The sequence below is a fragment of the Gastrolobium bilobum genome, unplaced genomic scaffold, assembly GCF_033153095.1.
Source record: "Gastrolobium bilobum isolate Gb01-03AN ecotype WA unplaced genomic scaffold, APGP_CSIRO_Gbil_v1 utg1951, whole genome shotgun sequence".
Taxonomy (NCBI): Eukaryota; Viridiplantae; Streptophyta; class Magnoliopsida; order Fabales; family Fabaceae; genus Gastrolobium; species Gastrolobium bilobum.
In genome coordinates, this window is record NW_026898281.1 from 320,790 (window position 1) to 348,346 (window position 27,557).

Consider the following 27,557-nt stretch of genomic DNA (forward strand, 5'->3'; position numbering starts at 1 on the left):
TCAAAGGATGGATTGAAAGAGATCTTTAAATTAAGGGAAAAATGCGTCATTTTAAAGGATGTAAAGTTGTGTCATTTTAAGAGAGAGAAAGAGATGGATAAAGGAGGACAGAGAGAGTTGACAAAAAAATAAAGGTGTGGGTCCACCTCTTTGTGAGAGTAAAAAGATATAAGTTGTGTCATTTAAAATGATAAACACTTTTCCCTTAAATTAAATGAGTAAATTTTACCTCTTTGAATTATATATTCAATTTTTTTTTGAATATATTAAAATAAACTCAAATGAATAAGAGTAATTAACTTTCTTTTACTAAACCTAAATACAATAAAAATTTATTCTAGTATTTTTTACTGATTTTCAAGAAATACGAACTTCCAAATGGAGTCAAATGTTTGAGCCGAGTTTGATCGATTGAAAGTATGTACTTATGCAATAGCAAAAAGCTTTTAAGCTTGTTACAAAAAAGTTTTTAAGCCACTAAAATTAGTCTAACGACGAGAAATATGAATAGTTATATAATAGATTGTATGTTTAATTTCTTATTGTAAATATATAAAAAAAATCCTTGGCTGTAATAACATTGTTTATATTTTGGCTATAAACCATGTTGAATTCCAAAGTAGTCAGGGCCTTAGCCCAATACAGAATCAAGCTAATAGAATTTTGATCGAATGGAAACGACAACGTTCAGAACCGTCGTAAACGACCAAGAAAATAGCAACGTCCTACTCCAAGTCCCGGCTCAACGTTACTTTTCCTCCAATCAAATTAACTTTTTCCCTCATCTTCAAATTCAAACTAGTGGCATTTCCGCAAATTCAAGGCGATCCAGGTCCAGTTTTGTCCCAAACCCACGGTTCGACCATGCTATATAACGCCCCTCTTTTCATTATTCTTTTTTAAACTCTGAAAACCCAAACCCTCTTCACCTCTTTCTGCTTCGCTCCTTCCATTTCTATCTGAAAGCCTACGGTTCGGTTACACAATCCAAATCCGATTAACCGGTGCAGTGACTGGTTCTTCGGATTGCTTCCGTCACCTTCGATTATAACACGATGTCGTATCGACCTACCGGAGACTCGAGGACCGAGGTCCGTCGGAATCGATACAAGGTGGCCGTGGATGCTGAAGAAGGTCGCAGAAGGCGAGAGGATACCATGGTCGAGATCCGCAAGAACCGTAGGGAAGAGAGTTTGCAGAAGAAGAGGCGCGAGGGCTTCCAATCTCAGCAGATGTCTGCATCAGTTCAATCTACTCCAGTAGAGAAGAAGGTGAAATCTGGTCATCTCTGTAATTACTTGTTCCAATCATCTATTTGTTTTATGCTTCACAAATCGGTGTCAGGAATTCATTACTTCGATGTATGCTTAGTTTAACTGTGGTTTTAATATAGTATGATTGTTGAATTAATTTAGTTAGCATCGGACACCGCTTGTCACCGAAGATCTTCAAAGTTCACTTGCTGTTTTGTTTGATCACTTATTTTATCAAGTATTATATCTCTGGCTTTTTCATTATTTGTTTAAATTACTTTTCTAAATTCAAATTATCATAAAAATCTCTATCTCCCTCCGCCACGTTGGACACGTGATTAGGTTAATTGTCCAATTAGGACTCTGGTTTTTGAGTTTATGTTTTATATTTCATTTGAGGATTTCCAGTATTTGTTTATTGAAAGGTTATATAAATCCGTTCATGATATTCTTTTGTTAGTTAATGTTGAACTTGTATCATCTTCTCTCTCTTTCTTCGTCGTGCTATGCTCACCTGTATGAAGCCATAAGGTGTGATGGTTGTTATGTTAGATTTGATAAACCAAAAGCATGTTGAAGCTTACTGAATCGTAGTTCCATTTCTATCTTGCTGCAGTTGGAACAGATACCATCCATGGTTACAGGTGTTTGGAGTGGTGAAAATAACCTACAGTTTGAGGCAACAACTCAGTTCCGGAAGTTGCTTTCAATTGGTTAGATATTGGTCTCTGTAGTTTTTCTTTTTTTCTTTTTCTGTCTACTAAATGTTAAAGGACCTTTGATGAACTCCGTTTTTGGCCTACCAGAACGTAGCCCACCAATAGAGGAGGTTATTCAATCTGGGGTAGTTCCACGCTTTGTTGAGTTCTTGATGAGGGAGGATTTTCCACAGCTGCAGGTTTGTTATCTGCATTGTTTTATTTTTATGTAATAAAATTTACTTCTGCTTATTTATTGCCTTGACTTTGTTTAATGTATGTCTTAGTTTGAGGCAGCTTGGGCTTTGACTAATATAGCTTCTGGAACATCTGAAAACACTAAGGTAGTAATTGATCAAGGTGCTGTTCCAATTTTTGTTAAGCTTCTTGGTTCTCCCAGTGATGATGTTCGTGAACAGGTATACTTTATACACCTTATCATAACTTCATCCATCAATTAAAATTAAATGCTTTCGAAAAATGAGAACATATTACTTTTATTGGGATTTGAGCATATTTTTTACTGTTTCTGACATTAAAAGGGATATTGGTTGACCAGAAAACATACTTGTTCATGTTAATTTTGGAATTGAATGATATGCTATTTGTAGGTGTGATGTTATTATTTGTTTACTTATAGCTGATACTAAGCATAAGATGGATGACAGTACCTTGCAGTAGTAATGTACCATCTATTGTGATTTATTTCATTTAAACAACTTCCTATGTTTTGGGGACCATCAGGCTGTGTGGGCATTAGGCAATATTGCTGGAGATTCTCCCAGATGCCGTGATCTTGTTCTCAGTCATGGAGCTTTGCTTCCTCTATTGGCACAATTGAATGAGCATGCCAAGCTGTCTATGCTCAGAAATGCTACATGGACCCTTTCAAACTTCTGCAGGGGGAAGCCACAGCCTACTTTTGATCAGGTATAAAATTATGCATTGCATAATCTCTCTAAATAGCATCTTCACATTTGTTGTTGAAATACTCTGCCATGGTTGAATGAAATTGCACCTTCCTACTTGTTCCATTTATTTGACTTTTCTTGTTGAATATCGCTTGCATCTATATTAATGTTTTGCATTTATTGAATTCTCTTTTAAATTGTTCTTTTGATCTGATGAGAAGCATCCTTCAGCTTTTCTTCTTATTCTTATTTTGCTATAAAATAAAATCTTTCTTTTGTTTAGGTTGAAATATTATAAAATTGCAGAGTGCAGAAATGTTGTTCTTGAGGGGCAGTTATAGTTGATTAAATGTTATCTTTCGTATGCAAGGGTCATATTATTGAACAAGTATTTGCCACACCTTAAATCATGCCCCCGCTGAAAAGGAAACTTGTAGAGCTATTTATTGGCTTCATCATTGATTTTTGCAGATTTTGTTTCACCGACTGTGTGTTGATTGATTGATTCTTACCCGAGTGTACACTTTTCTTTCGTTTTTACCATGCCACCAGAGAAGAAAACTTGTAGATCTATTTTTTTGCTTCATTATTGATTTTTGCAGATTTTTTTAGTTTGATTGGTTCTTATCCGAGTGTACACTTTTCTTTCGTTTTTACCTTTTTATTTTTACAGGTTAAACCTGCACTTCCTGCTCTTGCCAGTCTTATCCATTCAAATGATGAAGAAGTCTTGACCGATGCCTGTTGGGCACTTTCATATCTTTCTGATGGTACAGATGACAAAATTCAAGGGGTAATTGATGTTGGTGTTTGTAGCCGACTTGTTGAGCTTCTACTGTGAGTACTGTAAATCTCAAATATGGCTGTGAAAAAAATGTATACATCTCAGTGTTATTCTGCTGTCAAATTCTAAATATTATTCTGCTCTTGTTCAGGCACCCATCCCCTTCAGTGCTTATTCCTGCTCTTCGTACAGTTGGAAATATTGTCACTGGAGATGATGTGCAGACACAGGTATTAAGCTCTTGAATTTCTAGTAGTTCTGTTGTTATCTACTTATATGCAGTATATCACTTAGCAATATTGCATTACGGGAAATAGTAATAGTGATAGGAACTGGTATTAATACTGAAAATAGGATCGAACCCAAGGAGGAAATCTCCTTTACAAGGGAAAAAATGCTGCTCAACAAATGGAAAGACAGATACCAGAATAGAAGAAATGCAGGAATAAAAGATAACAATGAGAGCTGATACACAGACTCTGCCCTCCCTGCCCTCCCTCCTTATTCATGTTTTCTTTCCTCTCCAATCATTGCACAATTCTCCTGTCCAATACCTTATTGCCATGTATTGAAAAGAAGTTTTTGTATATTTGATCTTGAATAATTTACATGAGTGAGTATTTATACAAGAAAGAATCGCTAAGAATGACTAAGCGATGACTAATCAATCCTAATCACAATCAATTCTAATCAATCACAATCAATCCTAATCAATCATAATCAATCCTAATTAATAGGAAATAAAAACGGAAACATGTTTGAATTCTGATTTTCTACACTCCCCCTCAAGTTGGGAGGTAAATATTGATCATTCCCAACTTGCCAATCAAGTCTTCGAATGCTGGACGGTGTAGACCCTTGGTAAGGATATCTGCCATTTGCTCTTTGGTTGGAACATATATCAAACGCACACTTCCATCATCTAATTTTTCTTTGATGAAGTGACGATCAACTTTCACGTGCTTTGTTTGATCATGATGCACAGGATTTTGAGCAATGCTAACAACTGCCTTGTTGTCGCAATATAGTTTTATTGGTAGGGAATATGAAATTTTCAACTCTTGAAGAAGTCTTCTCAACCAGATTCCTTCACAAACTCCATGAGCTAAAGCTCGAAATTCTGCCTCAGCACTACTTCTTGCAACCACTGTTTGCTTTTTGCTTCTCCAAGTAACAAGATTTCCCCACACATAGGTGCAATAGCCTGAGGTAGATCTCCTGTCTACTGATGAGCCTGCCCAATCTGCATCAGTGTAGATTTCAATTGTCCTTTTATACCCGTTTTTAAAGAATAATCCTCTTCCTGGAGTATTCTTGAGGTATCTAAGCACCCTATAGACTGCACTAAGATGCTTCTCCTTGGGTGAGTGCATGAATTGACTAATCATACTCACCGCAAAGGCAATGTCAGGACGCGTATGAGATAAGTAGATTAGTTTACCAACCAATCGCTGATATTGTTCTTTATCCACCTCATTCCCATCTTCAATACCTAACTTGGCATTAGGTTCCACAAGTGTCTCAGCAGGTTTACACCCTAACATTCCTGTTTCCAACAAAAGATCTAGAACATATTTCTTTTGTGTTAGAGTGATGCCTGTTTTGCTCCTAGCAACTTCCATACAAAGGAAATATTTGAGAGTGCCAAGGTCTTTGAGTTCAAATTGAGCTGCTAGAAATTTCTTCAAGGTGTTCAATTACTCAATATCATCACCTGAAAGAATTATATCATCTACATATACAATAAGAATAGCAATTTTACCATCCTTAGAGTGTTTGTGGAAGAGAGTATGATCAGTCTGTGCTTGAATGAAGCCTCTTCTTTTGACTGCTTGTGTGAATTTGTCAAACCATTCTCTGGGAGATTGTTTCAATCCATATAGAGACCTTTTTAGTTTACACACTGATCCATTTCCCTTTTCAAAACCAGGTGGAGGATCCATATAGACTTCTTCATGTAAGTCACCATTTAGGAATGCATTCTTCACATCTAACTGTTGCAGAGGCCAATCTAGATTGGCAGCAAGAGATAAGAGAACTCGTATGGTATTGACTTTAGCAACCGGAGCAAAAGTCTCATGATAATCTATTCCATGAGTCTGAGTGAAACCCTTTGCAACCAATCTTGCCTTGTATCTGTTGATGCTATTATCTGCATTGAATTTTATTGTAAACACCCATTTGCATCCTACTGCCTGTTTTCCTTTGGGTAGGCTCACTATCTCCCAAGTTCCATTTCTTTCTAAAGCATTCATTTCTTCAAAGACAGCATCCCTCCATTTTTGATCATTGAGAGCCTCATGTATATTTCTCGGTATCTTTGTACTATCCAACATAGTATTGAAAGCACGAAACCCTGGGGACAACTTTCCATATGAAATATGATTAGAAATAGGATGAGTAGTACAAGATCGAGTACCTTTTCTGAGAGCAATGGGCAAGTGTAGATCATTTTCTTGATACCATATTGAAAAGAAGTTTTTGTATATTTGATCTTGAATAATTTACATGAGTGAGTATTTATACAAGAAAGAATCGCTAAGAATGACTAAGCGATGACTAATCAATCCTAATCACAATCAATTCTAATCAATCACAATCAATCCTAATCAATCATAATCAATCCTAATTAATAGGAAATAAAAACGGAAACATGTTTGAATTCTGATTTTCTACACCATGTGTACATTCTGTTACACACTCCCACCACTGTTTCCCCCTCACTCCAAAGCAGCATTCTTATCTCTCGTAAAACTTGTGTAATTTCCCTTGACCCAACACTCGCCAGTCTGCTTCTTTTTTTTTATTCTCTTAGACAGTGTCAAAGGCTCATCAAATATCATGCTTGATTCTTTGCAATTCCATTTTTTTAAAAACTTTTTATCCATGAATAATCCTGTATTATAATGGTATTGTTAATTTTTCCGTGGGATTCATTCTTGTTGATGTTGAGCACTTTTTGAAATTATTATATGTTATTGTAAAGAACCATTTCAACCCAAAAGCTTAAGCTATTGGGTGAGACTACATTAATGACTTTATATTTCTCTAACACGCCTCTTCACATGAGAGCTCATTGGGCTTGAAGGGTGGATGATACATTAGGCTCAGCCTACCTGTGCTAACCCTTCAATCCCAATAGGATTTCGTGTAAGGGGGCGTGTTAGATAAGTATATAAACCATTGATGGGCCTTCACTTAATAGCTTAAGTTTTTTGGGTTGAATTGGTTTTTTACATTTATTAAATTTTGAGTCCTTTAAATATGTTGAGTGCCAAAGTGAAATGTTTTTGCTGAAGTCATATCCAAAGCCTTTCTTGAGATTGGATTGACTGATCAGCTATATAGAAAATGGATTTTTTAAGGTGCAAGATAGTTCTGTTACATCTTTCTTTCTTCTTTGAAGACTCCATTATCGTGTGCATTCTCAGTATGTTTCCTCTTGGATGACCTAATTGTATCTATACCTTGGAATTCATATTTATCCATCATAAATCATGGTTGTCCTTGATTAGTATTTTTCCTTCCTGTTTTTGTATATGTTAATATGGTGATTTTTTGCTTAGGTTATCATCAACCATCAAGCTCTTCCATGTCTTCTGCATCTCTTGGTTAATAATTATAAAAAAAGCATCAAGAAGGAAGCATGTTGGACCATATCAAACATCACAGCTGGGAATAAGCTGCAGATTCAGGTTTATATATATTTTTCTGGGGGTCTTCATGTGTTGTAGTTGTGCATTTGAGAAGATTAATATTTGATGTGTTTTCTTTTGCTTTTAGACTTGCTTATAATTAATTCTCTTCAATTTCTGATAATTTACAGGCAGTAGTTGAGGCTAATATAATTGGTCCTTTAGTCCGTTTGCTTCAAGATGCTGAGTTTGATATCAAGAAAGAAGCTGCTTGGGCTATGTCAAATGCTACATCGGGTGGAACTCATGAACAAATCAAGTACGTAGAGATCCTTGTGTTTGTAATGTTCCCCAAGAGATTTTGTTGGTGTTATAACCTTTTTTTATTAAGATATTAAGAATTTTTTTCCCTTGGTTGACAGGTACCTTGTAAATCAAGGGTGTATTAAGCCCTTGTGTGATCTTCTCATATGTCCCGATCCTAGGATTGTGACAGTTTGTTTGGAAGGGCTTGAAAACATATTGAAAGTAGGAGAAGCTGATAAAGTTGTTGGCAATACTGATGGTTTCAATCTATATGCCCAAATGATTGATGATGCTGAGGGGTTGGAGAAAATTGAGAACCTCCAGAGTCATGACAATAATGAGATTTATGAAAAGGCAGTGAAGATTCTCGAGACATACTGGTTGGAGGAAGAAGACGAGACTATGCCTCCAGGGGAAGGTTCTCAATCAGGGTTTAATTTTGGTGGCACTGATGTGCCCTCATTGCCTTCTGGTGGATTCAACTTTAATTAGAAGGTATTCATGCTTTACTAAGATCACATTATATTATATTTTGTTTTGTTCTGGTTTCTCTGCAAATTCTTGATTGGAACTAGTAAAGTAAGTTTTGGCAGTTTGCATTCTTTTGTGTTTTCTTTAGTCGTGTAGACATCTTTTTGAATTTTGTTAACTGCAGGAGTTTTGGCTGGTCTATCAGGGAAGTCCTCCAGTATGACAGTCCAACAGCTGGGGGTCAAGTCAGTGTCTTTTCATTGTCCGTGGTCCTACGAGGTGTAACCTTGGATAATTGAGGGTTGCTGGACCGGCTTGGGTTTTTGAAATGGCTGGTTTTACATACATCATGGGGACAGATGGGTTGTGGCTTGATTTTGTTGCCACTGTAGAGTTAAAATACTAGTTTTGGCTCTTATAGAATTGATGTTGAGTTTTGTAATTTTTCCTTGCATTGATTGGGGTCAGTAAGTACTAATGATTCTGCTTGTTTTGGCAAATACCAAATGCTATCTTTTTCTTCATTATAGTTATTGTTACAAGGAAAGTTGGAGTTTTTCTTTTACCCCTTCGCCTGTTAGCTTTTCTATTGAGTTTATAGTAAGTTCTGTTATTCTTTCTGCTCTCTAGGGCCCGGCTCAGGTTGATTATCTACTTTTACTAATCTGGTTTTGGAAAATCTCTTATACAGAAAAAATAGTGTGCAGCAACTTCTGTATTATCGGACATATTTGATATTTGGTTGCTTTATTGGCTTCTCTCATTCACTTTTACTCCTTTCCTGGCACTCTACCAGACGCACTCATATTAGTATCATCTCATGTTTCCTTTGTTTACGTTTGCATTGACCATTGTGACTTGTGTTCTAGGGCTTGCAGCCTACTTGGCATTAAATTCCAGCTTAGATATATTTTAACTTTTAAGATTCTTTGTTGTCCCGCGTTGGCCATTTCAGTTACTGTCATGGTTTTACGAAATAGCTTTGTTATTTTTTGTCCACGCAACTTATTAAGTGGTCAGTCACGGGCTTTTTTTGCCATCAAGAAGATTCATTTTCAGGTTAAATTTCTAGTATCTGATATTGTGTCTAGTATGCTTAGCAAACAAAACCTCTAGATTCAGATCTGAACCTTAGTCATCCGTATTAGGGACAAAAGTAGTTTGTTAGTCTGTGTAGTACAACCTGAAAATTACCGTTGAAGGCATCGCCAATTTCATTGTGAGAAATGGTGTCTGTAGACCATTTGGTGGTAGAAAATTTATGCCTTCAAATGGGTTTTAATTAGAGTTTGTGTGTTTACATTAAAATGTGATGTATAAAATGATGTGGGAAATTGGGATAGCATAATTCTTCCATTCCCCCCCTCCCCTTTTTTAATTTCTTTTTGACTTTAGCGTGTAGTTCAGGTTTTGTATTTTGCTTCAATATAATGTGAAGTTATTAGTAGATATAAATTAATTATGTGCATGTTTGGATTATATTAGTTTTTATTATTTTTGAGTTCTTTTATTAAAATTTTACTTATATGTTATTTAAAATTTAAGTTAATTCAAGTTTTCCCAAATCATTCGATTATTGTATTCTCTTTAAATTGCTTAAGTCGTGCAAACTAATTTTGTTGTGCAGTAATCGTTATTATTATTTAGATTCTGAAAGTACGGAACCTTGTAACCTTCTATGCATGAATCTTGAACTTGTCTTTCCTTTGATCTGATGTCTTTTTCTATGATATTTGGATATCAAGTCTTTTTGCAGATATAGTGCTATGTTATAAATAAAAATTATGAAAGTTTTAGGTGATTAAAATATGTTAGTGATTCATACTGTCCAATTACTTTTCTAATACTCTCTGGTCATCCCTATTGACAAAGGAATCCAGAATCATTCGGCGCATATATTTTTATGCAAATGCATCTTGCTAATCGAACTCTCAGGCTGATTCACCAGGGTGGTCGATCACCACCTGCCTACTTGGTCAATCAATCTATATTGGATAAATGTGTTTAACAGTTGACGTTCTTCAATGCATGGGCAGATTTTTATTTTTTATTTTCAATTCACAATAGTTATAATGGAATATTTGATATATATTTTTCCATCAATGTTAATCATGAAGTGGGAGCTTTATTACATGTCCTCTCAGATGCATCCCATTCCTTTAGAAATAGGGAGGAAGATCATGTATCTTTATGCACTAAAATATATTTTTATCAATTAAAATTAATATATAACATATTTGGTTGGATTTTTTCCCCCTGTACCCGATATCCGTAATGAAAATAGTATTGTCTTAATGACTTCCGCAACTGGTTATCCATTGGAATGATAGGTTGGTTCTATTACAACAACGAAGATTTTTATTGTGCGTAAAAGGTAGCAATAGGGTGGATTGCTTCGGTTTGCCAAATTTACAATTGGAGGATTTCCTTGTCGGTGTCACCTTCACCCCGATCTCTGCTGCATTCACGTGTGCGCGACGCACCAGTACCCTGTGCGAAGTGAAATAAATATTGATATCCATTTCATGTGTACCATACCATGAAATATGAATACCATTTCATGTGCTAGCGGCACCACCCCACGCAAACAAAACGTGCCTTAATTTTCCAATTCTTTTCATATTTGCCTCCGTCTTTTAGATGCATTGGATAAATATTGATAATAGTAGCAAAGAAAATGAAGTTGGATTATTAAGATTTGGCCAAAGCAAAACCTCATCTTAAAGATATGGTTATACTTAATTGGATGCAGATTCAATGAAATCTATCCAACCAATGAAGAAGGATTAAACTAATTTTTTCAAGGCATACAGAGTATACAAAGATTCTAAATTTCTAACAAACAGAGGGGTCTTGAAATTTCCATTCGTTCTTCCGTGACCTATGATTGTGTGGGTGGGAGAAACATACACGTCATACGAACACGTGGCGACGTTATAATCTGAAACTTGTAGGGTTGGTACCGTATTTGAGGAGAAAGGGAGGGCTTTTCAGTCATTTCGAAGGGCAGGACTAGGGTTTTGAGGGTATATTCACATAGTCGGTTACTCTCTGTCTCGCTTCATTTCTATCCGTTTTGGTTTCTCAACCTCCTGCAGCAGCAGCAGCAGCAGCATCATGCGGGGGGGATTTTGTGTAGCTTCATAGTATTATAGTAGGGTGCCACACTACCACTTTGCCCCGTTTTCCCTTTCGGTTATTCGGTTACTGCCGCTTCATTCATATTTAGCTCATTGCCGTTTCGGTGTTGTGGATCAATGGTAATCATGGATCTCAATGTGAAGGTGGTTTATGACTCTTGAGTGAATAGTGAGGTAGTTGCTTCCACTAATGTTGATGATGATATATATATACTAAAATAAGTTTTTGATTCTGATACAGGAATTGGAATTGAGTGAGAACAAGAAGTGTTGTACTGATTGCAGAACCACCAAAACCCCACTCTGGAGAGGAGGACCAGCTGGACCCAAGGTCATCACTCATCACTCATCCTCAACAATACCCATTTCTAATTTCTACTCTTTTTTGCTATTGATTTTGTTTGGGTATGTGAATTTCATTAATTTTTTCATTATTAGTAAGGAGTCGTCTTCAATCTTTCTTTTTTTGTTTTTTTGTTTTCCTGATGCAGACGCTGTGCAACGCTTGTGGAATTAGGTACCGGAAGAGAAGGGCTTCTATGGTGGGAATGAACAAAGGACAAGAAAAGAAGAGAGAGAGAGCACAAAACGGCACCAGCAGCAGCAGCAGCAGCAGCTCTGGTGATACGGTTGGTGTTGGTGGCGGAAGAGAATTAAGGGAGTCTTTAAAAGTGAAGTTAATGGCGTTGGGTGAGGAGGTTTTGTTGCAGCGATCACCCTCTGTTCTGAAGAAACAGAGGAGGAACATGTTAGGTGAAGAGGAACAAGCAGCTGTTTGTTTGATGGCATTGTCCTGCGGCTTTGTTTTCGCTTGATAAAGGGGAACACAAAGCATTCCTTAATTAAACAGATTAAAGGTAACCTAATCAGTAATTTAACAAAACCTTTTTGCTGTTATGTAGCTAACCTTCCTTTCTTTCTTTACCCTTTTTGTTAGGTATTGTAAAGTGATATGTAGTTATATACCCTTCATTTATGTGAAAGGGGTTTATTTCATAGTGAATTCGAATCTAGTTAGGGAGAAAAGAGTCCACCCTTCAAGCAAGGGACTCACTGACTTTTCTTTTACTTTGTTCTGTTCATATATGCTAATATGTTCGATTAGTCATTAATGTAAGTATTTCGGATTTATGGGTAATTATTATAATGTAATCTCCTATGTCCGTGTCAATTCTCTCATTCTCGGCTGTTTCCCCAATTCTATGCTTTCACCGTTTTTGTTGTTTAACCACTAGCCGGAATAAAGCCATGATAAATTGAGCTCGTCTAAATTTAATTCTAGGATCTTTGAAGGCCTTTGTCATTCACTTCTTTTGGTTTAAACTTTAAACTATCGAGCAAGCATTGTTAAGAAAAAATGGAAAATTTCAAAAACTCCCCTATGAATTTTTTTAGTTATCACTTACTTCCCTCACAATTTTTTTGAATCATTTACACCTTTATTTAGATTTTCTTCCTGATTTAAAGTTTTTTTTTTATCATTCACCCAGGTAAATGATAAAAAAAACTTTAAGTAAATGATTCAAAATTTTAGGAGAAGATAAATCATTATGAAAAAAGTTGCACGGATTTTTGAAGTTTTCAACAAAAAATTGAACCCCTCTTAACTTGATACAAGAGTAGTAAATAACATGTGTTTGATTTAATCGTAATTAAGGTTAAAAAATATTTTGTAAACATGATTATAAGTTATAAGCTATAGCGTTTTAATTTCAAACATTACAACTGTGCAATAACTTTTTTTTTTTTGGGCCCAACTAGCTAAAAGCTCTTGTTTTGCAACCTCAAATTTGAGATTTAAGCAAATAAAGGACCCCAAAAAAGAGGATTTGGGTCAAAGGAAGCCTATAAAAATGTTGCATGTAGTCACTCCTGCGGTCCAGGACATTCGCATAAATTGTGCATGTATTTGGGCCTTGTAATGTCCAAATTTGGTTGGGACATTACAAAAATTGATAGAGCTACACCATTGAACCTAACGTACGCAACCATCTCAGGCAAGGCATATTCGCACATGATGTTTCACCAATATATCTTACTAGATCAAAACATTATTAAAGTGTGCTAGTGTGTGTATATAACTTTACCAGAAAGGAATATCAGATCGAGAGATATCGTAGCACGTGATATAACCATATTTGAATTTGCATCCTCCAGAAGTCCAGATCTTCACTTCATTAAATGATTCCACCGTAGTTATTTTTGCTTAGCTATACAATAAAGCACAGTAATTGACCGTAATCGGGCAATTATAATATTCTCTTGTAATATACTAATATTCCACACCGATGCAGTCAAATATTGCGATTTTCTTTTTTTAAATTATCAGTCACATGACGAAGTTGTTTTTCTTTTAAAAGATGGTTTAGATATATAATATAATCTATGATTTTTTTTTTAGTGAAAGATTCGTTTCACTGAACCAATTTTTTTTTTTGAGTTTTGCGTTCATTGAAGTTTCAACAATAATGCAACCTCAAGAATTTGAATAGACCTAGGTAAATCGGGAACATTGACCAAATATTGTTTGGCAAATTTTTTATCAAAATATCATCGTGAAGTATTTTTTATCAAACTGACACGTGATGTAATTCGCTACGACTGGTAGTGAATTACGTGTGCCAATAATTTTGTGACACGTATATTATCGTAGAAAAAAACTGACTAGACGAAGTTCATTACTAGTGGTAGCGAATTTGATACGCAATGTGATCACGTGTCACGAAATCATAGGCGAACGTAATTCGCTATCACTCTACCAGCAGCAGCGAATTACGTTGCTTGGCTGTGACATTTGGATAAAAAATTATGACACTTGGTCACTGTTATGAATTTTTTCTTTTCTTTATGATTACAATTCAATGTTCCTAAAAACAAAATCTCTGATGACACACGGTTTTGTACCAATTTACAATTAGAAATCATCATGGTAAATGGAAACAAAAATTGTAACAAGTTATTGATAAAATTAAAATGAAATGAAAACGGTTTTGGCGTGAGCTGATTCCATGTGAGAGATGATAATAATAATAAGAGAGAGAAAAGAGAGTTGAGAGTTGAGTGGAGGAAAAGTGAAACAAGGGACGATCCGCAACTTACGTTGTTGTTGAACGGGGCACGCCCCCTAGTTTGTCCCAACATTGCACGCTTCGCACTCTTTCTTTCTCTTCTCTCTCTCTCTCTCTCTCTACAACTATAACTACCAATTTCTTCGAAATGCTTTTCTTCGTCAGTTCCAATGACACCCTCTATCAGGTAACTCATATTCTCTCTGCCTCGTCTTTCAAACCTTCTTCTTTGTTGCCTGTTTGCCCACAATTTAATGGTTTCAAAAGTTAATCGGAAAATGTTTATCTTAGTTGATGTTGCTTAGAAAATGTTCAACTAGTGTTTTTAGACATCTGGGTTAAAATAGTTACGATTTGATTGATCTTCCTTTCATGCCCGTTACTCTATCATTTGAGATAATGAACTCCAGCGAATGTCTTTGGCCTTATTGTTTTGCTTGCTTATGGGATTTGATCAGAAAGACAATGTTTGTCTTTTATCTGTAAGTTGAAGATTGCACAAGGATGGTTGATGAGATTAGTGTTTTACATTTCATCAAACCCCTTTAGTTTGTTCGATTCGTTTGAATAATTTAAGTATAGTTGATTAAATGTAAGCTTTCCGTTCATTAATTGCTATAGCCTATAGAGTATTTCAAGCAATTTATATGACATAATAAAGCATGATTGTTGCGTTACCACAGCTCGCATGTGGTTACAAGTTTGCATATTGTTTTATAAATTGATAGTGGAGAATTTTTCTTTTTAAGAGGGGGGGCTATAACTCGTCTGGGTTAATGAATTCCTGTGATGATATTGATAAGCCTGCATCTCCCCATGAAATCGATTACATGCAATCATTTTTCAGGTCACCTATGTTGTTGGCCTTAAGGAAAAATATTTTGTGTCTACTTTCAGCGGGATTTTATTGCTGGCCCTATTTGTCAAAAGCCATAGTGTAATTCAGCATCTAGTTCATAGTGGTTGCATATTCAATGGGTTTTCTGCTATCTTTGTTCTGCTTCAAAAAGAATATGGATGTTTAGGGTTTGCAGAAGGTCTAGTTGTCATTCCTGACATGCTAATATGTCCTCTTTTTGATAGAATATCTTCCTTTATGCTTCATGAGTTTGTAAGTTGTAACTACTACTGTATATTTTTGTCTTGCTGTTATACTGGATTTAGCATTAGAAGATCAGACCTATATGATAATTTTTGCCTATAGAGTTTTTCTTTGCTTGTGTATCACATTTTTTCTGTTTTATCTACATTTCAGGTTGTAGCTGCTGGCTCATTTGATGAAGAATTCTTGATTAAATAATTTTCGTAGTTGTCATTACTGAACTCAGATGAAGACAGGCTCCATGATTTTTTCATTGTTGCAAGTGCCTAGATGCAGAATACACAGCTTAGCTAATTATTGTGGTGGAACCTTCCACAGCTTCAATAAGATTTGTAGAAACAATTCTAGTGTTAGGCTTTTTGGTTCTAGAATTTATGGGCTTCAGGGAGGGCACAGAAAGAAATGGACTCGAAGACCTATAAGTACAAATACAGAAGGCACCGGGAGCACCAAATCTCGAAGTACCAAGGATGAAATTTTGAGGGAAACAATTTTAACAAATGCTACATTAAACGTAAATAAAACACAGCTAGGTCAATTCCAAGAAATTCAGTACTGTGACATAGAAGAGATTGCTCAGAATAAAGACTTGTCTAGCTTAGTCACTGTTATTGTTTTCGATATTGAGACCACCGGGTTCAAAAGAGAGAATGAACGGATCGTTGAGATTGCGCTTCGAGACCTTCACGGTGGTGAGAACAGCACTTTCCAAACTCTTGTAAACCCTCAACGATATGTTCCTAATTCACATATTCATGGCATTACCACTCAGATGGTCAACAGACCTGATGTTCCAAGGTAACCTAAATCTCTATAGCTCTTGCATATTTTTGGTTCCTTGCATTATGCTTCCCTTTGCAAAACATTCCACTGTGACTTTACCAGACAACGTCATCTTATGTATGGATTTTATTTGATTAGACAATGCTTAAAAAATTGTAAATTTAGGAGGTGTATCCCTAGTATCCCGAATGTGATTAGCGTCACACCTAAAGGAAGTGGAAAACCCCCTACAAAGACTCCCCCAAAAAATTGTAAATTTGGGATGGATATGAGAGATTTTCTTTTGTTTTCTTTTTACCCCTACGTTTCCTTAGGGTCATAGCATGAGCTGATGAGAATATGTGACCACAATTTAGTTTTCACTAGTTTACTCGAGGAGTTAAAAAAATTAAGCACTTCAATTTCCAATTTTCATTTGTTATCATCTTTTTCCACTTTTCTTATTTTATGCTTACGATATTTTCTTATAAAAAATCAAACCAGTGAATTCCTGTCTTCCAAGCATCCAGACAAAAAAGTTCAGCTTAAACTAGAGAAAGTAAGGCTGTAGACTGGAGAAGCAGGATATTAAATCATCTCGCATTTATCTTATAGGAAATGGCTTTCTTGGGAGTATGTTTGGGTGGTTATTGGACCATGGCACATTGTAGAAGCCTTCCTAAGTCCTATTATTTATTTTTCACTGTGAAATGGGTGTAGAATTGTTCTGAAGTGATTGGTGGCTATTTATCGTGGGGATAAATGGTGATCAGTTCAATATATGGGGGTTAGGAGAACTTGAATATTTTTCCTTGTTGAGGTATATGGCTATGATTTGAAGTGTCAGCAACCCCTTAATTTTATGAGGAGTCTGTTGGATGAGCAAGAAGTCACATGTTTTGAAGGATGTGAGGATGAAGTGGTAGAAATATGGTCATCATGAATATAGTTGTTGGTGGAGGTAGAATCTATGACCAAACTCATTTGGTCTAGATACCACCTTATGGTCAGTGTAGATTTACTTCAATTTATTTACATCACTGCTCAGCTATATATCCAGCTAACAATTACAGTTATTATCTATTCTCCACAAACTAAAAAGTGTTTGGTTTTGTTATTTTGCAATTAGAAAATAAGACTCCCACTATCAATAACCGAACTGATAGGAGAATGTTAAGTTTCAACAATTTCAACTTATTCAATTTTCTTCTTCCAAAATTGTTCATTTGTAGTCACTGTGCCCGGTTGCTTGGTGCGATATTTAAGTTAGTAGGTAACCCTGTTGATCTAATGATAGAGTGGAAGAAAATTACAAGTCCATGGTTTTATATGTTCGGTATTTAGTTAACGTGACAGTTGCTTTATTTATCAACGTGTTTTTACCATTTGATTTTGAACCGGTTTGTTTATTATTGACAATGGTGATTGATTAGATTAACTTATTAATTTTGCAAGGGAAATCATTGAGTGTTATTGTGCTTTTGTGAATTTTCTTTAGGATGGAGGACCTGATTCCTATCTTGCTGCACTACGTTCGAAGCCGTGAGAAACCTGGTGGATATGTGTTATGGGTTGCTCATAATGCTCGCTCTTTTGATGTACCATTCATCATTCATGAGTTACGTCGTTGTTCTACAGAGGTTCCTCCTAATTGGTTGTTTGTGGACACTCTTCCTTTAGCGCGTGAACTAATGAAATCTGGAGGTTTCTTTCTCTTTGTTTCTCTTGACACACATGCACATGCACATACACATACACAAATACTTGCTATTGATGTATGAAAGCCTTAACTTTTTACTATGTTAACAGGAACAAAACTTTCTTCAATATCACTTGCTGCCCTTAGTGAGCTCTATAAAATTAAAGTGGATGGATCAGCTCACAGGGCCATGGTAGATGTGAACACATTGTCCTTGATTCTTCCCAAGTTGACCATTGATCTGAAATTGACCCTATCTTCCCTTGTCAAAAAATCATTCAGAGGATCAGATATTATCAACTCTAAGAGGAAGAAGAATTCAAACTAGTTTTCTGACTGTATTTTGCATTGTTGTTGTAACCAAAAAATGGACTCTGGAAATTTGTATTTGGGGTAAAGAAACATTGTTTGTAATTGTCAACCTATTATTCTCAATAAATTTTGAAGCTTTTACTTCCCTATGAGAATTACTGGTTTGGTTATAGTGGAAAGCATCATGGTAAAAACAGGAGGATATAAGTCTTTTTTTACCTCCCTCATTAAGTCATTATCTTTCCGTCTCATATTTTCCCTTCCATCTCCAAACATCAAAACTCAAAGGTGCATGCTATAAGGCTATGCGTGAGTAGAAAGCATTTTATTGGGAGGATATAATGTATTGTTTCCAATTTGGCAGAAGTTACTTTCAATATTTAATATAATGTTATCTCTCTGTGTGTGTAAGTCTTGCCATATTTTTATCTTTTAATGAGATTTTTTTTTTTTTTGGCAAGCTTCTATTAATGAGATTTTATATACAATCCAATCGGTCTATTTATTACTTACTTAAAAAACATATCAAGCTCACAAAATTTTATTCAATTTAAAAAAAGTCAATACTTAATCACATCACTTTATGGATAATGCGATTTTAAAATATAAAGTGAATTTTGATATTTAATTACATCGCTTTATTTTGATGTATAATATATTTTTTAAATATAATTAAATATTAAATATTACATTATATAACTTAAAATTTTATATGTTTAATCGTATAATTTAACAAAATTAATTAAATTTATACTTAACAAAAAACGTTATTATACAATGTGGTATTCAAATACCAATCCTTAATATAATATTCCGGGAGAATTATGATGTCACAATCAAAATAATAATAGCATGCTTTCGTTGAGAGTTGAACTCAAGACCTCCCGCTTACTAAACGGGTGCTCTAACCAACTGAGCTACGAAAGCAACGTTTTGGAAATTCGAAAGGAAAATATCATCATATTGGTATCCTTTTTAATTCCCGAACTATACGCATTCTCTCGAAAGTTTATTGGCTTCAGTAGTCGATAGTTGATACTGGCATGGGAAAATTATTTATAATATGACTGGATATATCCAGTTATATATTTTTTAATTATGTATTATGATAAATAGTATATAATTATAAAATTAAAGTTATTTTTTTTAACTATGTCTTATGGAGTCAATGTTATTAGAACTGGACCAGTCATTGATTCGACTGAGGTACTGAGTCATTAGGTCAATGGTTCAACCAGTAGGTCAATGGTTCAACCAGTAGGTCACTGGTTGAACCGCATGAACATGATATATATATAAATTTATATTTTATACTTAATTATATAATGTATACAAAAAATACTTAATTATATAATAAATATTTTAAATGGTGCCATTCAAATAATAACAAGTGATGGTAGCCTAGTGATATGATGTGACACTCCTCACTCCAATGTGCTTGGGGCAGCAGGTGTGATTCAAACCGAGCACATTGGAGTAAGAAAAGTGATGGTAGCCTAGTGGTAAGAAGTGGTGCTCCTCAAATCGAATCCCACCTGTGAGGAGCGCCACTTCATACCACTAGGCCACCATCACTAGTTGAATAAAATATATCATTTAATATATTTATTATATAACTATTAAGTTAAGATAATTATTTCAAAAATTGCATCTAATGGGGTTCAAACCCCTTGCATTGAGGATATACAATATAGCAAATACCAATAAATTACATCAAGTTATTGTTTAGATGACACCATTTAAAATATTTATTATATAATTAAGTATAAAATATAAATTTATATATATATATATAGGGTTTATCATCTATCATTTAACATGATCACAAAAAGTTTCCTACACACACAACATTTTGTGGGACCCGCAGCAAAAAAAAAACAAAAAACTTCGGCACGCAAAACGAATCTCTATAACATAACACAATCACTTTTCCTACAACATAACTCTTATAAAACACACACACACACATATATATACATATATATATATGTATACATATATATATATGTATATATATATATATATATATATATATATATATATATATATATATATATATATATCCAGTTCATGCGGTTCAACACGTGACCAACCGGTTGAACCATTGACCTAGTGATCCGGTATCTCAGCCGGGTCAATGACCAATCCGATTCTAATAATATTGGTCTCAAGTCATTAATTTTTGTTTAATTATCACATACGCACAAAGCAATGTCATATAAATTTTGTTTGACGAGTATCGTTAGATTTACATAATATTATTGAATTTCTTCACATAAATCTATACATAAAGGGTTTAATATTTATTGTGCATAAAAAAAAATTCTATCACTTTCACGTAAAAGTGGGTGCATTGCATTATTTTCACTAATTTTCTCTCTTTTTTTCTCATTATAACGGGACTTACTAATTTTTATATGCATATGACAGAAAAAAAACTTTCTACAATAAAAGTAAAAATACATTTTTTTCATATATAAATATAAGAAATAATGTTTCTCATGTTATAAGAGATAATTTTATTTACTACATACATATAAAAATGTATGAGGTCTATGTTTTTTCCACATATTTTTATGTATATAAGAGATAAAATTATTTTTACGTTAAAAACATCAAACCCATAATTATATAAAGGGTTTAATATCTCCTATATTATAGGAGATAATTTTATCTCCTATACATATAAAAATATGTATGACTCATTTTCTTTTTCTCTTCCTTATCTTCACATTATCTCATACACTTTTATATATATATAAGAGATAAAATTATCTCTTATAACATAAAAAATATTAATCTCATATATAAACTAATAAATCTGCATATTTATTAGGGCTTTATTTTTGAACAAAAATTGTCTCCTCCAAGGCAACTGAACATATCATTTTATACTTTTATTAAAGAGCAATACTTTTTTTTTTATAACATAAACAGTAATACTTTTCTCATTTAATATGAGAAATTTTTTTTTCCACCACTAACAACAAATCTAGAGTCAACACGTGTTTTTATGTCTTTATGATATAAGATTATTATCTCCGCCACACCTGGAGAACACAATTTCCCTTCATTAAAAATACTTTCACTTTCTTTATTTGTTTTTTCTCTGTCGGTAGTCTTGCAGTCGAATGAGATAATTTTTATTATCAGAGAAGAATAAAACTCATTTATTTATGGGCTTGTAACTTCGCAAATTGCGTAGAAAGTCGGAACTTTTCTATTGAGAGAAAAAAGAGTAAGATCCATCTTAAAAAAAATAAAATAAAAAGGTGACTCACAATCTCACACACATCGAAGTGAGGGTAATAATAGAAGAAATTTCTAGAGTTCAATTTTTTTTTTTTTCATACAACATGACAAATTTCCCCCCTATATTTATTGGGATTTACTGCTCTTACGTTGAAAATCTCTCATGCAACAACTAAATTCAATATTTTATGTTAGATTTTTCTTTTCCGTAAGAGTAATAAAGCCTTATTTATTACTTACCATTTTAATTTGGTACACGTTCAGTGTTGTGTAACGTTTCAAATACGTTTTCAGAGTATATATATATATATTTTTGGTATTCACGTTTTTTGAATATATATAGATTTCTCGTTATATGGTTCCACTCATTTATTTTATTTTATTTTATATTACCGTCTCAGATAATATGAGAAATGGAAAGTCATTGAATTGAAGTAAAAAGAAAATAGACAGGAAAAATGGAAGAAAAAGAAAAAAGGAAAAAGAAAAAGAAAGAAAGAACGGATATAAATGTAATTGAGAAGAACCAAGTCTGTTTGGGTTGCTGTGTGTGTGGGTGAAATTAGGGAGAAACAGCGCCTCATCTCATCATCTCAATCTGAAACCACATCACATCTTCTTCCTCCTTAATCTTCAATCCTCCTTCACATCACTTCCTCCTCAATCTTCAGATACACAACAACATAAAAGCAAAGAAAAGACAACAAGAACAGAAGCTATGGAAGCTGATTCCTCTTCCTCTTGGAGTGCTCGTTTATCCTCTGCCTCTAAGCGCTACAACTTCGCTCTTCAATCCCGATCAGGTTTTCTAATTCCCCTCCCCCCTCTCATCTGATTTCTCTCCTTCTGGATTCATTTTCCTTTTATCAATCTTGAATAAGTTACTTTATTCAATTTGCTTTATTATGTTATATTACAAAAAACGCATAGATAGAAATTGAAAATTTTGTTTTTTTTCTTTCTCCCCAGTCACTCTGTACTACACTGAGCTGAACTACACTCTTATGCTTGAAAGTTTCTTCGCTGACCATTCTTTATTTTGTTACCGCTGCCAGAGAAATGGGCATGATATGAAATCAGAAGCATAATTTATTTGTTGTCTTTTTTATTAAAATCACAAGCCAAACTGCTGTTTTGTGTCACGGATTCCGTTTGCCAAGGAAAAAGGATGATTTTTTTGTAACAATTACTAATGGGATTAGTGATTTAAGAATCTTACTTAGCCAGACCAGCGATTGAAAATTATCCATGAAATTTTAATTTGTATGGCTTTATTGAAAAAGAAGATTTTTGTGAATCGTGAGATTCTCTCACCTAAGTCCCCCCCTTGCTCTTCCTATCAACTTAAGCCTAATCAGATTCTGTTGTTTGTTTATCCACTGATTTATGTGAGCTTCTGCAAATGTAGATATGTTCATGGGTTTTGATGAAAACGATGGGGATGATGATATAAGGGAGGAGTTTCTGTGCCCATTTTGTTCTGAGTATTTTGATATTGTTGGATTATGCTGTCATATTGATGAAGAGCATCCCGTGGAGGCAAAAAATGGGGTATGACTACTTTCACTTGCCATTCAACAATTTTTACGTGTAACTCACAGGGTTTCCACTTTCCAGTATTTGTTATCTAGTAGTCGTTCAATTACCGCTTGGCCTTGAAAGTGCTTGTTTCTTCCAACTTATCTTTATAGTTTGTCCTTGGCATCTAATGGAGAACCTTACCAGTTTAGGTTTGGGGTGAAAATACACTTTATTCATGTGATAGGATGTTTTTATATATCTTCAGGACTAGTAGGGTTTTAAATATTTTCCCTCCTTTTTTTTTTCCTTTAGTGGGAGGGTTATTTTGATTTTTCATTTTTCGGTATTTGATATTAAGGAAAATTCAATTCTGAATTAAATTTTTGGTATTTTTGTGTGCAGGTGTGTCCAGTTTGTGCATCGAGGGTGGGGTTTGATATGGTTGCACACATAACCCTACAGCATGGAAGCATACTTAAGATATCCTTTTCTCTTTTAATTAATATTTTTTTGTGCCAACTCTTAAATGGTCTTTATTAAATCTTTCCTCTTAATGAGGTTTCATTTTTTAAGCATTCTGTTTGTCAACTTTTAATCCGTTGAGAAATGTAGCATAAGGTGCAAGCAGTGGCGGACCCAGAAAATTATATGAGGGGGGGCGAAAAATTATATTACTATAATAAAAAGACAATGCCAATTTTAGTTGTATGATCACTCTAAGAATACAAAAATACCTGTTAAGAATAACCTAATAAAATTACATAATTTTTTGCCAATTTTTTGGTTGGAATGTCAATTTTTTGCTTCCGGTGACAATGGTCCAATACACCCTCTATTTCAATGAGGAACTAGCCTTAAGACCCTATATTTTGTTTGTAAGATAAATATTTTATTGTTTACCTTGATGCCTTCTGGTGTTATAATTGCACTTTCTTTGATTTCTTCAGAATCTTATTTTCTCACTTAGCTGTTATTTAGCAGAAGACACAGTAAATTAATTAATGTATTATTTATCTTTAGCATTTGGTCCAAACTAATAATTGATAACTATTACTGACATTGCCAACAAAGTCAAAACTTAAATACTCTTCTCCTCAGTTCATACATGACAATCTGTATAAATTTTTAATGGTTATAAAAAAAATATTCATTAAAAAAAATAGATAATCAATCAATATAAAATTAAATTTTAGAAAAATTTGATAGGTAGAGTGAATATGCATTACTAACTGAACTCTTCTTTGTATACAATGGAAAAGCCAGCTTTCCACATTTATTGGGGAGAAGGTAGCAGACCAAGAATAAAACCTGCCATATATGCTGGCAGGTTGAATTTGGTAAATAATAGTTATCTCTAATTGGGTGCAATGAACGGGTGGAACACTTTTTTTATAAATAGCATGCTTGTCTTTCACTTTTTAAAAGCACTTTTAAAATTTTGTTTTTACACACCATGTTGAATATCATATAGCAGAACATATTTTTATATTTTAGAGGGGGCGGGGGACCACCCTAGCCCCCCATGTAGGTCCGCCCATGGGTGCAAGTAAGATTTTTAATTATCATTATCTCTACTTTGCCATTTTCCTAATGCCAAGGTCAATCAAAAGGCTTTAACCCAACCCTCTTACTTGGTAGCAATGTATATGGTTTTCTAAATGGATTGCTGATTTAACATTTCTGCCTAACCCAGTCGCACACTACTAATGTGTGAATCTTCAGTTGAGGTTTAGTAATCTTATATAATCTACTCCTTGTTGTGCTTGTCAGATAAATATGGTTATATATGTTTGCATATTGAAAGTTTGAAACTGATCATGTCATAAATTGATGTCAGAAGTTCTTCTGGTTGTTTTCAGTTCGATAATCTCTAAGAATTCTCTTTTTATTGCATTATTGTCTTGTATCTGTATCAAGATCAGGCTGGTATGTTGCATATAGTGTGTTGAATTCCTTAACTAATGAATACATGCAACGCAAGAGGAAATCACGGAAAGGTGGATCTTATTCAACGCTATCTTTATTGAGGAAGGAGCTGCGAGAAGGAAATTTGCAATCCCTCTTTGGTGGGTCCTCGTGTATAGTGTCCTCATCTAATGCAGCACCTGATCCATTATTGTCATCATTTATATTGCCTGTAGCTGATGAATTTACCAGTTCTCAGCCTCACTTTCCAACTGAGACAAGGCAATCCAAAAAAAGCTCAGATGAGACTGTATCAAAAAAGTATGTCTATTCTATTTTCAATTTCTTTTTTTAATAAAAAAGTTTCCACTTCCTCTTCATGGAAATGTGTTTATTTAAGCTAGTATTCCTGCATGTGGTGATGATGTCACATTGTTCCTGTCTGCTGCTTTTCATGCAATATTGCTTTAGATAATTTAGGTTTATATTTAATGTTGAAGAAGTCGTATTGTTCTAATATTGCAAATTTTAGGTGGCCTCTCATCACCCCCCCCCCCCCCCCCCCCTCCCCCTCCCCTCCCAAAAAAAAGAAAAGAAAAAGAAAGCTCAGGTTCAGGTTGCATTAAAATCAGAATATTGACTTATGCCCAGTACCTAGTGATTTGTATCACTAATAACTAATGTCATGATTACTAAGATCATATATATGTTATTGGGAGATTTTTCAGTAAATTATGTCTTGGGATGGTTCTTGTACCTGCAAAGATGAAGACATCTAGATCATGATCGCTGATCTTGTACTACATTGCTAACTTGCCTACTTCCCCAAACGCTAAAATTACATACTGATTCTTTGTGATATACTGTCCGGGCTATCTGATACAAATGTTCTGGAAAAGCTAAATGAAGAATCAAGGATATACATTGTAGAATGTAGGAAGATAAAGTATGTTGTACGGTTACTGTGCATTGAAGATCTCAATATGTTTCATTAACCATTTTGGCTTACTTTTACTGCCTCCCTCACCCCTATCCCAAATAAAAGGAGTGGTTTACTGCTTTTGATAGCACACTGCTTTTGATTCTGACTTTACCGGATGAAATTTACCGAGATGGTATTTTTCCTCATCATCCGGTGGGGGTTTGCTGCTAAGGGCATTTCTTTGGGGTTCCCCTCTCACACACACCCACACGTGAAATGAAAGCTAAGGGCGTTTCTTTGGGTGGGGGTTTGCTGCTTTCAGCTTGCATCATATAAATATGTCTTAAGGAAGTTGCTTGTCTCATTTCTGATCTAAGTCTAGTTTTGCAAGATCAGGCATGTTAAGCCTTATATTTTGAAGAAGGAATAAGGATTTTGTTTTACACATTAGCCTCTCAGTTACTGCTTGAAAGGGATAAGTATTGACCCCTCTTTTTCCCTGGATTAGTTGTCTTTGCTTCCAGAAAGGTGCACACAAAGATACTTATTTTGTCCCACTAATTCCATCCTTGTGTTGTTGACATAGTGTATTTAAATAATGTATAGCTTCCAGCACATTCAACTGAACATTTTATTTGCTTGCTATAAGTGTGATTTTTTTTTTTTTTTTAATTAAAAAAAATATTTCTATATTGTTTCATGTTCCTTGCTGAGGGCATGCTTTCTGACAGCAATACACTATATTGTTTCATGTTCCTTGACATAGTGTATTTAAATACACTATGTGTTGTTGACATAGTGTATTTAAATAATGTATAGCTTCCAGCACATTCAACTGAACATTTTATTTGCTTGCTATAAGTGTGATTTTTTTTTTTTTTAATTAAAAAAAATATTTCTATATTGTTTCATGTTCCTTGCTGAGGGCATGCTTTCTGACAGCAATACATCAAGTGTTGCATTTTCAACTGTCTCCTAGTATCTTCTAGTTTTTAACATGTCTATTATTTTTGTTCAGAAATGTGGAGACATCTACCTTGTCAGTCAAGGATAAGGAAGAAAGGGCAAAAAGAAGTGAGTTTGTTCAAGGGCTATTGCTGTCCACCATACTTGATGACAACTTATGAAGGAAATCCATCTCTGATGACTGCTGGTTGCTGCAGTGGCGGGCTTTAATTCACAGATGTAATGAAGTCACAATGTACTTGATCAGAATGAAATAAGATGTGGAAAATGAATGTAATTTATGTTGTATGTGAACTGAAATTTTCAGTTCAAATGTTTCATCTTATCCTTTAATTTCATATCATAAAGCTTGAAAACAGATGAAGTTCCTGTCCTACTGTAATTTATATTCGCTTTAGTTTAGTAATATTTTGTGACATCACCGGAAAAGACGGGATACCTCAACTTAAAGGTGCAAGATTGAAGAGAATTTATTCTGGTCCAGACTATCATTTTTTAGGTGGTCTCTTAGTGTAAATAGAAGGGTAAAATTGAAAAAGAAAAAAAATAGCAGAAGTAAAAAGGGAAAGAAAAAATTAGTGTTGTCAGAGGGAGCATCAAATCATTGAGTGATCTTGGAACATATTAAATATTTTCGCAAGATTGGCCGAAAAACTTTGACAAAAAGGTTGTGTATGATTAGTACTTGTAGCTTTTTATTTATTTATAAATCGTATGCAAGTACCAGTGTCAGACTTCGTGATATGTGTAATGTGTAATAAACCGTGGGTGAGTACCAGGGTAAGAGAATTTTACAAAATGAAAAAGTGTAATGTGTCTTTTCTCCTTAAGATAAAAAAATGGGGCAAAA

At 34.4% G+C, this 27,557-nt stretch overlaps 4 protein-coding genes and 1 non-coding gene across 9 annotated transcripts; 4 read left to right on the forward strand and 1 right to left on the reverse strand.

Annotated features, from left to right (window-relative positions):
* The first annotated feature begins 916 nt into the window (after nt 1–916).
* LOC133314446 (importin subunit alpha-like) lies at nt 917–8,623 on the forward strand. Of its 2 annotated transcripts, none has more exons than XM_061515920.1 (11): nt 917–1,271; nt 1,870–1,966; nt 2,060–2,151; nt 2,239–2,370; nt 2,696–2,881; nt 3,536–3,699; nt 3,798–3,876; nt 7,213–7,341; nt 7,473–7,600; nt 7,704–8,082; nt 8,243–8,623. In XM_061515920.1, exons 1-10 carry the CDS (start codon nt 1,056–1,058, stop codon nt 8,077–8,079), a joined length of 1,599 nt encoding a protein of 532 aa, XP_061371904.1. In that variant the 5' UTR covers nt 917–1,055; the 3' UTR covers nt 8,080–8,082; nt 8,243–8,623. The 2 variants fall into 2 exon arrangements, with proteins under 2 accessions (XP_061371904.1, XP_061371903.1); XM_061515919.1 differs by having other exon boundaries at nt 7,704–8,059.
* Nucleotides 8,624–10,963: 2,340 nt separating this feature from the next.
* LOC133314487 (GATA transcription factor 15-like) lies at nt 10,964–12,359 on the forward strand. Of its 4 annotated transcripts, XM_061515969.1 has the most exons (4): nt 10,964–11,342; nt 11,440–11,603; nt 11,716–12,055; nt 12,136–12,359. In XM_061515969.1, the coding sequence occupies exons 1-3, from the start codon at nt 11,316–11,318 to the stop codon at nt 12,011–12,013; spliced, it is 489 nt and encodes a 162-aa protein (XP_061371953.1). In that variant the 5' UTR covers nt 10,964–11,315; the 3' UTR covers nt 12,014–12,055; nt 12,136–12,359. The 4 variants fall into 4 exon arrangements, with proteins under 4 accessions (XP_061371953.1, XP_061371954.1, XP_061371956.1 ...); XM_061515970.1 differs by having other exon boundaries at nt 10,964–11,318; nt 11,716–12,359; XM_061515972.1 differs by having other exon boundaries at nt 10,981–11,318; nt 11,440–11,529; nt 11,690–12,359.
* A 1,907-nt stretch (nt 12,360–14,266) lies between these two features.
* Nucleotides 14,267–18,253, forward strand: LOC133314488 (exonuclease DPD1, chloroplastic/mitochondrial). The gene is made up of 4 exons (XM_061515973.1): nt 14,267–14,453; nt 15,522–16,166; nt 17,629–17,834; nt 17,940–18,253. The coding sequence occupies exons 2-4, from the start codon at nt 15,595–15,597 to the stop codon at nt 18,155–18,157; spliced, it is 996 nt and encodes a 331-aa protein (XP_061371957.1). The 5' UTR covers nt 14,267–14,453; nt 15,522–15,594; the 3' UTR covers nt 18,158–18,253.
* Nucleotides 18,254–18,994: 741 nt separating this feature from the next.
* Nucleotides 18,995–19,068, reverse strand: TRNAT-AGU (transfer RNA threonine (anticodon AGU)). Its single transcript has one exon. It is a non-coding gene; the product is annotated as a tRNA-Thr (tRNA).
* Nucleotides 19,069–21,925: 2,857 nt separating this feature from the next.
* Nucleotides 21,926–27,153, forward strand: LOC133314448 (protein DEHYDRATION-INDUCED 19 homolog 3-like). The gene is made up of 5 exons (XM_061515921.1): nt 21,926–22,196; nt 22,802–22,944; nt 23,317–23,394; nt 24,884–25,140; nt 26,760–27,153. Exons 1-5 carry the CDS (start codon nt 22,112–22,114, stop codon nt 26,866–26,868), a joined length of 672 nt encoding a protein of 223 aa, XP_061371905.1. The 5' UTR covers nt 21,926–22,111; the 3' UTR covers nt 26,869–27,153.
* The last annotated feature ends 404 nt before the right edge of the window (nt 27,154–27,557 follow it).